This window comes from Cololabis saira, chromosome 5, assembly GCF_033807715.1.
Source record: "Cololabis saira isolate AMF1-May2022 chromosome 5, fColSai1.1, whole genome shotgun sequence".
Lineage (NCBI taxonomy): Eukaryota > Metazoa > Chordata > Actinopteri > Beloniformes > Belonidae > Cololabis > Cololabis saira.
In genome coordinates this window covers 44,643,868-44,660,467 of record NC_084591.1, presented here as the reverse complement: position 1 = coordinate 44,660,467, position 16,600 = coordinate 44,643,868, and the positions used below count along the sequence as shown (strand labels likewise).

Below are 16,600 nucleotides of genomic sequence, written 5' to 3'. Positions count from 1 at the left end.
CTTCTCCACCTCCACCCCCCGGATGTAAATGGGGGTGGGAATCCTCTTACTCCTCCCAAAATCCACCACCATCTCCTTTGTCTTGGTGGTGTTAAGCTGGAGATGGTCGGTGTTACACTGTCCCACAAAGTTCTCCACTAGGTCCCTGTACTCCTCTTCCCGATTGTCGCTGATGTAACCCACGATGACGGAGTCGTCGGAGAACTTTTGTAGGTGGCATTTGTCTGAGTTGACCTGAAAAACTGATGTGGAGAGGGTGAATAGAAATGGTGCCAACACCGTTCCCATGGAGTATGCCAAAGGTGCACGGCTGTACTGTCAACTGATGAAGGAACTGGAAACTGGATGCAGTGATTCAGGCTAGTACTGCGATCTTCCACTACATCTACCATGGACCAGGTACTACTCTGGGTGAAGTTCGATACAACTTCGATACGATCTTCTCACGTAAGGCAGCGGCTGGGCTGATCAAACCGGAGACTCTACCTCCAACAGAGGGTGCAGCAGCACAGCATTCGTTCCATGCCTACCTACAGACTGCAGACTACGGACTGGCTCCTTCTACAGAGCATGTCTCTGGACCCCAGTGACTATGGATGGACAATAGGTGTTCATGGTTATGAGCCAGTTCCAACTCTAGACCCCATGGCTACTGAAGAGCTACTCCAGTTCCCAAGCTGCAATTGCCATGGAGATTGCAGCAGCCGGCGATGCAGCTGCAAGAAGAATAGCGTCAAGTGCATCTCAGCTTGTGGAGTCTGTCAAGGCATTACCTGCAAGAATGCTATTCATGATGATGGCATTGATGAGGAATACTCAGACATTGACTCATAAAGCATTCCACAAGGGGGATCACTGTTTGCTTTGACTAATGTGAAACGAATTGTAATAAATGCAATCTTATGTAAATGCAAAAAAGGGTGTGGCAGTTTTTCCACTAAGGAATGGTTGTAGTGAAAAACAAATGCTGTAAATGAACTCAGAATCATAAAAAAAAACCCTAGTTTGACCCCTCACAAGCTAATTAAGGCCAAATTAAGCATTTTCAAATTTTTGAAAATCGGTTATTTGTACCCCGACTTTGTGCAGTTTTTTGCGAGGTTTCCCCCAGGAGTTGAATTTCAACTTTTTAGGACATGTTATTAGACACCTTTAGAAACACATTGGTGAAGAGATTTCTTGGTAACGATTTAGTTCCCAGATTTTCAGACGCTTCCCTTACTACAGGGATTGTTAACTTTTTTTAAATGTGTCAGGACTACTTGGCACATTTTTATTTTTCCACCTCTGTTGTATACTACAGTATATAAACACAACGACTAGTAACTGAAATGACTGAGAAATAGCATGCTGCTGTACCATCAGTACTTTTGTTTTTGATACTTGAGTATATTTTGCTTCAACATAACATACTAAATTACTGAACTGTCTTGTTATAGCAACTGTCACTTAAGTACGTTTTTGAATGCTGAACATTAACCCGCAGTGCAGCATTTTCTTGGTCATTATTAATTCTTCTACAGAGGTAGGCCCTCATTTACACTACCTGGTGCAAGTGGCCATTTTACCTGTAAGCAAAGACAATCTAAGTTTGCAGGCAGTTTAATTTGAATTGAAGTTCATGTACTATCATTCAAACACATGATGCATTTTATATCCTTTTTAGATGCATCATTCAATCATCACGTGTGATGGAAAGCCTGCAGTGGAACGCTGCACAACATGTTGCAGACAGTTCCACTGCCCCCTTTGCCCCAAAGGCATGTTCAAGCCAAGACAACCAGCCAGACTTCAGCGACATTTGGAAGTCCATATTAAAAATGCTATTGCATTTCAAGGTAATGCCATTGTATTTTAGATTAAAGATACACATGTGTGTGTACACAAACACACACACACACACACACACACGTACATGTGGACGTGTGCGTGCGTTCATGTGACTTTTTTGTCATTGTCTAATATAAACATTTTCTACTTACTCTTAGATAAGAAGATCTGCCGCTGCAATTTGAACTGCAGGAATGGGGGACATTATCATTGTCCTTTTTGTGACAAAACTGTTGTTAGAAGGACAGACATGCAAGCACACTTAAAGTCTTGTCCCATACAACCATCTTCCACCTCAGCAGCTGCCCAGTCCAAGGATTCATCCTTGCCCGCCCTACAACCAAGTTCGTCTGCTGCATCCATTCCTCTGCTTCCACCAACCATAATATCCCCATCTCCAGACCTTCTTGTGCAACAGGATACAATCGCATGTACTATTCCCTCTGCCCAATCAATTCAAACATCTACCATCCACTCCTCAGCAGACACACATATGACATCGTCTTCTCCTTTGGTTTCCTCTTCTGTTGTACATACTACCCAAGAGACTCAAGGTCCAAAATCCAAACTGAAACAGGTCCAATGTCCCCTCTGTTCAGTTACTTGTTTGAAGAGAAACTTGGCCAAACACATCCAGAGGAGGCACCCCAAGAAACCGAAGGATGTAACAGAAAGTGATAATTTAAAGAGTGTCTGTGTGGATGCCAAAACTGGGATCTCTGCAGTCCAAAAAGGAGGGCATGGCTTTTCAATCCCCATACATGTACAGAACAAAACCTGGGGTCGAGTACACAAGGTTCAGTGTGAGTTGGAAGAATGCAGGCAGTATTCCAAAATGGCATCACGAAGTGGATTAATTTTTACACACTGTGAACACATCCACTCTTTGCAATACTGTACAGACATAGCCACTGAAGAATGCCTTAGAGAAGATATTTTATCAGAAATGGTGCACTTAAAATTTTTTGGTGACCCAAAAAAGTCAACCTGTATTAAAAGGCAAGAAAATGCACAGGCAGCACATGTCCCTCTCTGTGTTGAGGTGTCATTTGAGGAAAGCTCAAAGCACTTTTGTTTTTCAGTCCATGAGCCAACTTTACACTATTACAGTCGCCTTGGGAGGATATTTGTAACATACAATTCATCAGCAAACACATGGCATTGCCCTTGTGCCAAACCAAAGATGTCATGTGTCCACAAAAATATAAGCAAATGGCATTTATTTCAAACGAACCAGGATGTGTTCAGAACAGAGGAAACCAGCACCAGTACACCAAAAAAGCACCCAGATACTGTCTATCCACCATCAGCAGAAGTCTTCAAACGACTTGTAGAGTATATATATGGACATAAAAAACTTCCAGCTAACCTGCCAGATGACGTTATAAAACCAAAAGCACTCACAGACTATGTCACAGAGTTGCAGCCAGCAGAGACAGTTTGTATACTGTAGATATCAAGAGTTAGGGTTGTATCTAGTGGTACTTAGGTGTTCCAGCAGCACAAGAACATAATTAGCATAGACATAGAACCAAACATGAAATGTATGGTGGTTATGAATAAAAATACAGAATAATACAACAGAAAAACAAATAAAGTAAAACAGCAGTGCAATAAAGTCAAAGTTAAATGATAATGAAAAGCCAGTGAAGTACTGAATATACTGTATAGTACACAATAAAATGTATAGGCCTATGAGATGTTGGCTTATGAATATGAGTAAGAACTTAAAATTTGTGCATTGACCAATGTTACTCCTGCCCAACATTGTTTTCATTGATCAACTATTTGACCTCTTTTCAAGATCCTAAGCTTTATAGTAGGCCACAAAGACAATTGAGCCCTGAGTCATATCACCCCCTGTTTGTTTTTCATAATGACTAAGTTGTACAGTTAAGCAGTGCAGTGTATATTAGTCTACATATATGGCAATCATTAATGAGAAGTGTTTTGAAAAAGACAAAGGCTAATGCTTTAATTACACCCTCCAGGAATCCGCGATTCCGTGATCGCAGAATTTTTCGCGGATTTCACGGCTGTCCGTGGATTTACAGACCTTCCGTGGATTTCAATGTCTGGTGCAGAAAAATCACTTTTACTGGGGTTAATATTGCATATGTCCGCGCTGAATATGCGAATTATGCGGGGCTCGCTTGATTTCACCGCATCATCGCTGCACATTTTTGCATAAAGTTTGGAAAAAGGGGGAAGTGTTGTGAGTGACATGTCGGGACGCCCGGTCGCGACGTGCGGGACCCGCCCGGAGACCTCCGCACCCCTCGCAGAAACCGCCACCCCCCAAACAGCAGCTCAGGGAAAAGGGAGTGCCGTCTCCGTCAAGCCCCCCGCTTGCGCGGGGGGCGCGGCTGCCGGTGGACTCAGGATCCGCGCTGACCGCGCACCACTGCGCCTGCGAGGGCCGGCGGAGGCGGAGCTCCCATCCACTTGGGGGATCTTGGCGGCGGACGCGTGGGGTGACGGAGCTCTGTCTCGTCCCCCTCGTCGCGCCGGTGCGCCCGGCAATCACCCGAGCACTGAGCCGCGGGCTGGAGGGAGAGAGACGGCCACCGCCCCTCTCCTCTCCACCTGCGCTCTCCTTTTTTTTCTCCTACGACCCTTAGATCAGACGAGACAGCCCGCTGAATTTAAGAGGGAAGAGCTCAGCGCCGAATCCGCAACTTCCTGCATATTTAGCATATTTTGCAACTTTGCGCATATTCCACGACTTCCCGCATATTCCGCAACTTCCAGCATATTCACAATTTCACCGCATAAAAGCACATAAAAAAACCGCACATTTAATCGCATAATCAATGATTTTAGCCCGCAGAATCAATGATTTTAGCCCGCAGAATCAAGGATTTTAGCCCGCAAAATCAATGATTTTAGCCCGCAGAATCAATGATTTTAGCCCGCAGAATCAAGGATTTTAGCCCGCAGAATCAAGGATTTTTGCCCGCGTTTTTCTGGAGGATCTATTTAATTGTCCAAATCAAAAGCTTTATTTTATATATACTATAGCAATTGATCGATTTTACGTCATATTTTTACTAATTCATGCTTTTGTGAGGAAAGCGATTCAACCGGAAGTGCGCTCGCGATTTTATTTTGAAACGTATCCCGTGCATTTCCTGTCCTGATAGTGACGGTGGCTTGAGAGCCATGCTTGAGAGTAGCCTGCGGTGGTAGCGGCCTGACAGTGGAGGCGTCCTGACAGTGGAGCCTGCACCGGAAGCGACCTCACAGCGGAGGCCTGCAGCCAGGACCTCTTGGTGTTTTTTGCTCTCCTGTTTATATACTCCTCCCCTGCTCCGGAGGGGGAGGGGGGAGCGTCCGGTTGGTCCGGTAGAAAAAAATTAAATAAAATACATTTTACATACATACATACATTATCCTAACAAGCATCTTAATACACCAAATATTTAAAGAGAGAAGGTGGATGGCTTGGTTTAACAAAGATATTAATTGAACTTTGGAGTTCAAAAATAGCACTGCTTACCTGAACAATCAGACAGTGTAAGTTAGCATGGCATTCGCAAAGACCCAAAATAACTAACATGGGTCCCACCTAGTGGCTCAACTTTATACATCTTACATAATAAAATGTGAGAATGCACTATTACTATTAAATAATACTTGGTTTAACTAATTTAGTTTACTAATGCGCTGAAACCCATGCTGTTTGCTTTATTTGCACCTTTAAGAGGTAAAAATTATGATAATGCAACTGTTTTCTCACAATATGAGCCATTATTACATTATATGAGCGGTTTTTTGAGCGGCACCAGTAAGGCTCATAATGTATTAAGTTATTACATTATTACATTATGCGCAAAGCCGTTATTACGTTATGCGCTCATGATTTTATTACATTATGAGCCGATTATTACATTATTAACTTTTATTACATTTAAGTTATTACATTACAGAGGTGTCAAGTAACGAAATACAAATACTTCGTTACCTTACTTAAGTAGAAATTTTGGTTATCTATACTTCACTGGAGTAATTATTTTTCAGACGACTTTTTACTTTTACTCCTTACATTTTCACGCAATTATCTGTACTTTTTACTCCTTACATTTTAAAAACAGCCTTGTTACTCTATTTCATTTCGGCCTTTAAAAAAAACCTATCCAGTTAAATTGCTCCATCCGGATAGAGTGAATTTGGTTGTGGTTGTTTCAGATGTTCTTGTCCAGTTTTGTTCTTACATCCGTTCCCTCAGATTCCTGCAACTAAACTTGGATGTACATTCCAATAAACATTAGGATAAATGATAACATGCCTCTGAAGTTGGACTTTTTGCACCATTACAATACTTATAGGCAACTAGTCATCATATCTCCTGCTCTCTGAAACACATGTTAATGCTCAATAGTACACATATATGGTTCTTTAATATATTTGCATTATACTAAGATGCATTCATTTTCAATGGCTTTTGTACTTAATGGCTTTTTTCCCCCTTACATTACTTTTACTTTTATACTTTAAGTAGTTTTGAAACCAGTACTTTTATACTTTTACTTGAGTAAAAAACTTGAGTTGATACTTCAACTTCTACAGGGGTATTTTTAAACTCTAGTATCTATACTTCTACCTGAGTAATGAATGTAAATACTTTTGACACCTCTGTTACATTATGAGCCGTTATTACATTACGAGTTGCTACATCCCCCAAGAGTCCCGTGATCGGGACCGCAAAACGGTACTAGTTTCTTCTGAGCGTAGTAAGATTTTGGTCCGCGGGTTGAGGCGCGGTCGTCACGTTTTTGTATCGTGAAATTTTGTCCCTTTTTGGGGACCAGGCATGATGTTTTCCACAAAGTGGATGGATGAATGGATGGATGGAAAGATGGATGGATGGATGGATATTTGGATAAATGAATGGATGGATGGATATATGAATGGATGGATGGAAAGATGGATGGATATTTGGATAAATGAATGGATGGATGGATATATGAATGGATGGAAAGATGGATATACGGTATGTATGTATGGATGGATGGATGGATATTTGGATAAATTAATGGATGATGGATGGAAAGATGGATATGTGGATGGATGGAAAGCTGGATGGATGAATGGATGGAAAGATGGATGGATATTTGGATAAATGAATGGATGGAAAGATGGATATATGGATGGATGGAAAGATGGATGGGTGGACAGGTTGAAATAATTGTATTAAAAAAAGAAATCTGAGTGACATATTTTCAAAATAAAGTTCCAATTTCATGGTCTGGTTTGAAAAATGCATTCTGAAGAAGAAACTCCCCATTGTTGCCGATGAGTCCTGCACCACATGTACGTGAGGGGGCATTATGGGATGTCAGAGGCTGACAGACTCCAGAGCGACAGCTGATGTGTTGGTTCAAGATAAGAGAGCAGCAGATCCTCCATAAACAGGGGGGGAGATAAGACCCCGGGGAGATAAGAGCCAATGAAAACCCCCCACCACCTCCTGACATTTACTGCTGCAGGTTTTTGTTTGTTCAAGAATAAAAATCATTAAACACAAAAATACTCATCAAAATAAAGTTACAATTTCATGGTTTTGTTTTAAAATGGTATTTAAAAAAATAATCTGTGACATATTTTCAAAATAAAGTTACAATTTTATGGTTTCGTTAACAGTGGTAATTAAAAAAAGTGATATATTTTCAAAATAAAGTTACAACTTCATGGTTTCATTTAAAATAGTATTAAGAAAGGTGACATATTTTCAAAATAAAGTGACATTTTTATGGTTTGTTTTAAAATGGTATTAAAAAGAAAGATCTGAGTGACATATTTTCAAAATAAAGTTACAATTTTATGGTTTCGTTTTTAAATGGTATAAAAACAATACCATTGTTTTAAAATGGTATTTAAAAAAAAATCTGAGTGACATTTTCAAGGTTTCTTTAAAAGTGGTAATTAAAAAAAGTGATATATTTTAAAAATAAAGTTACACTTTCATGGTTTTGTTAAAAGTGGTAATTAAAAAAAGTGATATTTTCAAAATAAAGTGACAATTTTATAGTTTGTTTTAAAATGGTATTAAAAAGAATGATCTGAGTGACATTTTCAAAATAAAATGTTTCTTTTCCAAAGTGACAAAAAAACCCTTCATGGTAAATTTTGAATTCAACACATAAATACTTTAGGTCCTCCAGCCCTGGAACCGAACCGGTAAACCGGTTGACGTAGTGCAGAGAGCCTCCCGGGCGTCGCCGTGGCAACTTGATGAAGTTCCTCCGGGCGGTTTAGAAGAGCGACAACAGGGGAAGCAGCAGCGGCAGCAGCGTGGGGGACAGGAAGTGAGCGGCCGAGGCGATCCGGCTGACCGAGGAGCGGTACCAGCTCTGGTCCGGGTCGTCTGCAGGGGAGAGAAACTGGCTGTCAGGCTGGTGTGTTGTCGCTAAGCAGGCCGGGCCTTATCTCTCACACTCACACACACACTCACACACACACACACACACACACACACACACACACACACACACACACACACACACACACACACACACACACACACACACACACACACACACACACACACACACACACACACACACACACACACACACACACACACACACACACACACACACACACACACACACACACACACACACACACACACACACACACACACACACACACACACACACACACACACACTCGTACGAGAGTTTTACAATGTCTGAAAAGGACAACAAATTTGCAGTTTGCAAAGTGTGTGCAAAGAAGAAAACCCCGAGGAGGAATGTTATAAAATAATTTCAACACAATGAAGCTGATAAGACATTTGAAGGTTTTTCACACGAAGTATATTGAGTTTTCAAAGTTGGCTGCATCTAAGGCATAGACAGAACAGGAGGTGCAGCCACGCTGTTAACTCAGCTACACGTAACAGAGACATATAAACAGCAGCAAGAAAAATAAAGAACTACATCATAAGGTAATGAATTCATATGCTTTGCTAATCAGCCGCTTTCTGTTGTAGAAGACGTCGGGTTTAGCCGTGTCGTTTGCAGCTTGGATCCGCGGTGCGCGCTGCCGCGTCGTTAATATTTCACTGATGAAATCCTGTCGGAGTTTTACCAGAATATATACAGTCTAAAGCCTCATGCAGGACAACAATCGTGTGAGGCGGCTTTCACGAGTGACATCTGAGGGGTATTCCAGGAAGCGGGTTTAGTGAAAAGTCTGAGTTTGTTAAGCCTGAGATGAGGGAAATCCGGAGTTTTCAGTTCCAGAAAGTGTCTCCTCCCTCAGTGGCGTCAATTCAGCCAATGGGCCTTTACGCAATACGCATCCGTTTTCTGCACCACGGACAGCAAGCGGCAGAGTTAGAGAGCAGAAAAAGATCTGACAAACGCAACGTATTTTATTCACTATGTCAGTGCAACAATATCACAGGGACATCCCAGTTTAACTTCAAACAGTTAAAGTCCAAATGCAAAAAGGAGAGGGAGGGAGCAGAAGACAGAAAGAGAAAGAGTAAAAAAAGTCAAATATTTCCCTTAAACAGATTTATAAGAGGGTAGGGTGATTTGATATCTTACCTTAAAACGAACTTGCATAATTAATCCATCAGTGGCTAACAGCCTCGTTAATATCTGCTGCTGCTGGGGCAACATTGGACCCATCACTTGCCTTCTTTCTTTTTTTTTTTTAAATTGCGTGGTTGTCTGCTTCCTTTTCATTTTTGTAAGTTAGTAACACTGCAGAGCGCGCTAAAAACCAGATTGATAGCGACCACTGTCGTCAGGGACGCTGGGACCTCACATTTCAACATATAAGGGGGGTACAAGTGTTGGGAAAGATAATACCTAGTGAAATCAATCATGTTGTTCTGATATGCATTTGTAGTTATTTTATATGTATTAAGTAATAGAATAAATCAATACAAATAGACACAGAGTAATTCCATAAATGTATAAAAAAAAATTTAAAAACCTTTACATTTTCCCCTGAAGCCGAGGTGTGGCGGCTGCCCCTGATCTAAATGACAATAACATTTCATTCAATACCATTCCACCACTGCTTTCATAGGTAATATTATAAGACAGTGTGCTTAAATGTTAAATGAATACTACATTCAAACTTACACATTGACTCGGGCAGCAACTTTCTCCCACACCAATTCTCTCCTTTGCTGCTGCAGCTGTTTTTTTTTCCGAAATAGAGAGTGACATGTCTACTGTTGTCTGTGTTGGTGCACATGTTGTACACATTTATTACCACAGGAAAGCTTAAGCCAGTAAACTAAACTCATTCTTTGTAAGCGAGTCCAAGTCGTCTCTAGAGTGTCTAGAGCAGGGGTCACCAATCCTGGTCCTCGAGGGCCGGTGTCCTGCATGTTTTAGATGTTTCTCTGCTTTAACACACCTGATTCTAATTAATCCTCGTTACCAGCTTGTCATCAAAGTCTGGATAGTTCTGTTGATGACACAGTCACTTGTATCATGGTGCAATGAAGCAGGGAAACATCTAAAACCTGCAGGGACACCGGCCCTCGAGGACCAGGATTGGTGACCCCTGCTTTAGAGAGTGAAATATTGCATATTGTCTCAGCCTGAAATAAATCAGTCAATTCGTGATACTTTCTCATCTCCTAATTTTTATACCTAATAATACAATGTCAGCGTTGTACATGAGACAACAATATTGACGAATTTATGGATTTCTCGCTGTGATCGATGATCGGCAAAATCCTGATCGGTGCATCTCTAACAACCATCATCACCATAACAACCATCATAACAATAACAACCACCCTCATAGCAACCACCACAACAACAAACATCATAACCAATAACCAGCACCACAACAACCACCACAACGATTATAACAACAACCATCATTCTTCTCCTCTCCTTTTCCCTGCCTCTCTTCTCCATTACCATTTTTATTTAACGTATTATAAATATCTCATAGCTATCATTTTTGTCCATCGTTCCTGTAGTTTCTTGTGCCGGCCCCCCTTTTTTCTCTTTTGTGCATGTTTGCAGGCCGGAGCCTCGGGAGCTGCGTTCTGGCCTGTGTTCTGCCCCCCCCCGGTCATCCCATTGCTGCTTCCACCTGCCTACGTGGATGTCTGTTGTGTGCTGCTGACATCCCCCCCCCCCCCCCCTCTGGTCATCCCGCTGTTGCTTCCACCTGCCTGCTGTGTGCTGCTGACGTCCCTGACTCCCCCAGTCTGGCCTTCGGCAGGAGGGTCCCCCCTTATGAGCCTGCTCCTGCTCAAGGTTTCTTCCTCCTAAAGGGGAGTTTTTCTTGCCACTGTTTGGCTTAAGCCTTTTACCCCACTATGGGAGTTTTTACCTGCCATTATTTATGTAATAATTGCTCGGGGTTTTATGTTTATGTTCATGTTCTGGATCTCTGGAAATTGTCTAGAGACAACATCTGTTGTATTAGACGCTATATAAATAAAATTGAATTGAACCAGAAAAATAACGAAAAACCACAACAACAACCACCACAACACCCGACAGGTGTTTCTTGCCCTGGAACCCCCATCTGCACTTTTCTTTCCTCAACTAACCAACACAGTATTAGCTGCACTACTTTGTGTGTACATGTATATTTACACACACACACACACACACACACACACACACACACACACACACACACACACACACACACACACACACACACACACACACACACACACACACACACACACACACACACACACACACACACATCACCCAGTGCTCCTACCTAAGCTACAGTCCTGGGCATTGCCATCCTCTACCAACCCCAGGAGTTCCTGTACTGAGCTCAGGTCTCCTCCTTAACCTGAGGAGTGAGCAGGCCAGGACTGATGCATGTTTTTGTGAGGGTAGCTCACATTAGCTACCCAAGGGAACACGGGGAGAACATGCAAACTCCACACAGAAAGACCCTTTCACCAACCCCACACAGGGTGTGGGCACCGAAGTCATGGGGGAACTAACACACACTTCAGAGCCCACAACGTCCCCGGCGGGAATCGAACCCAGGAGCTTCTTGCTGTGAGACGGCTGCACTACCAAGACTCAGCAGTATTGTTCACCTACAGTCATGCTGATAAAGTTACTGAAACCAAATCATTGAGAGAGAGAGAGAGAGAGAGAGAGAGAGAGAGAGAGAGAGAGAGAGAGAGAGAGAGAGAGAGAGAGAGAGAGAGAGAGAGATAGCGCTCGACTTGCAAATGAGTCGGGGGGCGGGGGGGCACTCAGACGGCCGTTCACACTCCCGGGGGAGGGGGGGGGTGCTTTTGGTTCAGGCCTGCCTCACAACCTGAAAGCTAAGAACTAGGCCCAATCCCAATTCTCCTTCACTCGCCCTTCTTTTCTCCACTCGCACTTCTTTTCTTCCCTAAGCCCTAAAAAAGAAGGGGGAGATTTTAGGGCACTTGAGATCTAGGGCACTTGGCCCAGGTGCCTGTCCCAATTCTCCCCCTACCCCTCGTTTTCATCCCTAACCTGATCAGGAAGCAGAGAGCCAAAAGCTGTTTTAATTTCAGCTGTAGCGCTGTTAATATGGCACTTTATTAAGTTTTAATATTTTTTCAGGTATAATGGTAACCTTAAGATCCCCAACCGGGGCTCAGTTTATCCAAATAACGCCTGTTAAGAAATTTGACCCGATGTTTTCGGAGATGAGAAGAGCCGCCGCCCCCGGGGAGCAGCCTCAGCTCACAGCCCGAGAAGAGACGTGTCCGCCGGCTCAAGCTGCTCCGTCAGCCCCGGGAGAGACACTCTCTCCCGGGACGCAGCTCTGCTGAGAATCACGCCGGCTGAAATAAATCATTTAGGAATATGTTGGTTTAATAGATGAAATCTAACAGTTGTAGCTACGCCTGTTAAGAATTTTGCTCCGAAATTTAGAGATTTCTGTCTGCCGGGTCCGGAGCTTGGGTCCGCGTTAATCGACGCAGAGCCTACGGCGTAGGTTGCGTAACCTCCGCCGTAGGATCTGCGTTGGTGTAACGCGGAACCATAAATCCCTTTATTCTGGCGTGATCTTCCGCAACTTTATCTGAAAGTGTGTAAATTACCCAGATAACAGCTGGATTACTTTGTGGTTTCTGAAGACTATTATATCAGAAACATCCAAAACAAATCTGACGAGTCGCAGGATTATTTCTCTCTATTTCTCTGAGACCAGTCTGCCTGTTTGCCTTCGGTCGGCGAGTCAAATCGACGCAGAGCCTCTTTTTTTCATACCCCCTCGCTCGCCAAGTCAGCATCTGAAATCCCTCGATTTGAAGGGGCTATTCTCAGCCCCTAGCCCTCGTTATGCCCCCTCCCCCTAGGTGAAAAGAGGAATTGGGACACCACTACCTTCACGGGAACGCGCAAAAGTTAGGGTTAGGGAAGAAAAGGAGGGCGAGGGGGAGTATTGGGACGCACCCCTAGTCTCTCTCTCTCTCTCTCTCTCTCTCTCTCTCTCTCTCTCTCTCTCTCTCTCTCTCTCTCTCTCTCTCTCCTAACTACGTTTCCATGCATCAATAACCCTTTTCTAACCGGAATATTAGCAATAACCCGGTTTTGCACAGCCATGTAAACACCAATAACCCCACTGAATAACTGGAATTTGCTCATATTCCAGTTTTTAAAAACCCGAATATGACCCCTGGGTTACTCCTTTTAAAACCCCATCAAAAGGAACAGGAATCTGTTCTTTTCGCAAGGAATCTTGGTCTTTTGAGTCCAAGAAGTTATTATGGCGAAATGCAATACCAGGAGGAGACTAATCACTTCATAAATGTATTGAAAGATATGAACATTTTGGCTTTTGTAGACGGTAGAAAGTACCGGGATAGTGAGATTTACAAAAAGGTGAGCGAAAAGTTGTGTGAAGCAGCATTTGTACGAACGCCAGACCAGATCAAGCACTGATGGAAGACGCTGGAAGAGGCTGAAAAAGACGAACTACAGGGCCGAGAAACAAAACCACTTCTACTGGGCTGTTCATTATCTGCCGTGCTGCTGTTATTGTTGTTGTTTTGGATTTGGATACAGGAAGAAGAAGCGGAAATGACAGGAATTGCGACATGACGTTCTCCGTACGTCGCTGGTTTGATCCAGATATCCCAAATGATTTATCACCATGTATACAGGGATAACCCTGTTTGCTCACGCATGGAAACAGATTATTCCGAATGTTTCAGTAACCGGAATATTGACTTAACCCGAATTTTGACTGCATGTAAACGTAATCTCTCTCTCTCTTTCTCTCACCGCAGTTGTCGTGGAAGACGTCGGGGAAGCAGTGCAGGAGGCCGTAACCGCAGCGGCAGTAGGAGCAGCCCCTCCGGACCCACTCGCCGTGGCGGGTGACGTCACACATCCTGCAGGAGAACCCAGAGAACCCTAAAGTTACAATTTTATGGTTTCGTTTTTAAATGGTATTTAAAAACATAACAAACAAAAAAAAACGAACATATTTTCAAAATAAAGTTACAATTTTATGGTTTCAGTTTAAAATGCTATTTAAAAACAAAACAAACAAAAAAAATCTGACATATTTCAAAATAAAGTTACAATATCATGGTTTCATTTAAAAAAATGTTTTGTTTTGAAACCCGGTTCCCGTAGTGCAGAGAGCCTCCCGGGCGTCGCCGTGGCAACGGGATGGCGTTCCCCTGGTTTCTCTAGAACCCTCACAAATTCTGCTGACTAGGGCCAAAAGAAAGGGGGCGTGGCCTGGCCTCACCTGACCCGGGTGTCGTACTCGCAGGTCCTGCCGGTGAAGAAGGGGGCGCAGGCGCAGAAGCTCCCCAGGATGCAGGTGCCGCCGTTCTCGCAGCAGCTCCGGCTCTGATCGCCACCTCCGGGAGAGAAAAAGACTTTTATCATTATTGTTATTAGAATCAGAGTGTTCTGATTGGCTGCCTGGGACATTCCAGTGCTGCCTCTGCTTCACGTCAGTCAACAGTCGGAGCAAACGTAACGTACTGTTGGTGAGGCCGAGGAAGGGTCGCACGGCGCCGGCGTCCCGGTGTTTACGGCCCCCGCTGTTTGGGGAGTCCACCTGGGTCAACTGGGGGGGTGGTGGCGAGGGCGGGGGTGGAACCGGGGGCCGAACTCCGCTGCAAGCCGTTCCTTCACAATCTGGATCAGAGAAAATAGGCTCCAAGTGATGACCAACTGTGGGGGTGGAAAATAGGTAAAATTAAATCTTTAAATGGTTGGAAAACTGTCCAAGGTGTCTACAGGTTTGACCAAGTTAGGTTTAAGACCATTTCCAAACAAAATTATTTAGCAAAAACCAGAAAAATCAGCCCAAATATCTATTTTCAGCCTAATTGAGCTGAAACTTGCTCAACCTGGCAACACAGATTTAGAAGATTCTCCTCAAAACGATGAAATAAACTTATTAATGATTAAGATTCTGAAATGAAGACCCTTGGTTTGAGATTTAAAACTTTTTACCACCATTTCTATACTAAATTTAGGTCTAGGTTGCCAGACCTGACAGGTTCCAGCATAAACACGATGTAAAACCCACCGAAATAATGAAAAAACAGCCCGAATCAAACATTGTCTATGCTAAAACCGTCAATGATTAAATTATTAGTGAATATTTTCTCCTAAATATTTAGTAAAAACCAGGAAAAGCAGCCCGAATATATATTTTTCAGCCCAATTGAGCTGAAACTTTCCCAACCTGGCAACACAGATTTAGAAGATTATCCCCAAAACGATGAAATAAACTTATTAATGATTAAGATTCTAAAATTAAGACCCTTGGTTTGAGATTTAAAACTTTTCAATACCATTTCTATACTAAATTTAGGTCAAGGTTGCCAGATCTGACAGGTTCCAGCCCAAACACGATGTAAAACCCGCCGAAATAATGAAAAAACAGCCCAAATCAAACATTCTCTATGCTAAACCCGTCAATGATTAAATTATTTGTGAATATTTTCTCCTAAATATTTAGTAAAAACGAAGAAAAGCCCAAATCTAAAATGAATTCAGCCCAATTGGGCTGAAACTTGCTCAAACTGGCAACACAGATTTAGAACCTCAGCAGGAGATTCTCCTCAAAACGATTAAATGAACTTTTTAATGATGACTGGATGAATTGCCTCTAAAATTAAGACCCTTGGATTGAGATTTAAGACACATTAAGACATTTAAAGGCCTTATTTTAGCAAAATTGAAGACTTTTTAAGACTTGTTAAAGACTGTCGGTCAGAAAGGTACCGGGGGGGGGACAGACCTGAGGATGAGGGCAGGGCGGCCGCAGTCCGGAGGCTCATCAAGGTCCACAAAACGATGCTGGAAAGAGCCGGAGGCCGTAGGTGAGGACGGAGGTGACAGACAGACAGACTCATCAGGACACACTCTCACTTTCCCGGCCTTACCTGAGGCGCTGAGCGCGAGCCATCGTCACGCGGAGCGGGATGAAAGGGACCGGCCGGCGCTCGTCGGTGGAGCAAACAGTCAGGGCAGGAGCGACACCAACTTTAACGTCGAGTTTTGTCGCTTGTAGCTCCGTAAAGTCGGAAGATTAATATCTATTTGAGTTAAAAAAATAAAAAAAGACAAAAAGACAAAAAAAATTATCATATAAAGCTCAACATGTTCCGGGCATCTCGGAAACAGTGGTCTCGTTCTCCTCCGTCCCGCGTCTCCCGGCGTCTGACCCCCAGGTGAGCCTGGCGGCCGAGGCCACGCCCACGTCCGAGGCCACGCCCCCCGACCCCCGTCCACCTGTCAATCAGAATCAACGGTGAAAAGATAGGGCAGGAAAGAAATGCTGATTGGGA

General features: G+C 43.2%; 1 protein-coding gene across 1 annotated transcript; it reads right to left on the bottom strand.

Moving 5' to 3' along the window:
- Positions 1-7,795: 7,795 nt before the first annotated feature.
- On the bottom strand, positions 7,796-16,218 carry tdgf1 (teratocarcinoma-derived growth factor 1). The gene is made up of 6 exons (XM_061722801.1): positions 16,196-16,218; positions 16,051-16,109; positions 14,781-14,972; positions 14,539-14,653; positions 14,064-14,173; positions 7,796-8,197 (listed from the first exon to the last, which is right to left on the bottom strand). The coding sequence occupies exons 1-6, from the start codon at positions 16,216-16,218 to the stop codon at positions 8,085-8,087; spliced, it is 612 nt and encodes a 203-aa protein (XP_061578785.1). The 3' UTR covers positions 7,796-8,084.
- Between the last annotated feature and the right edge of the window lie 382 nt (positions 16,219-16,600).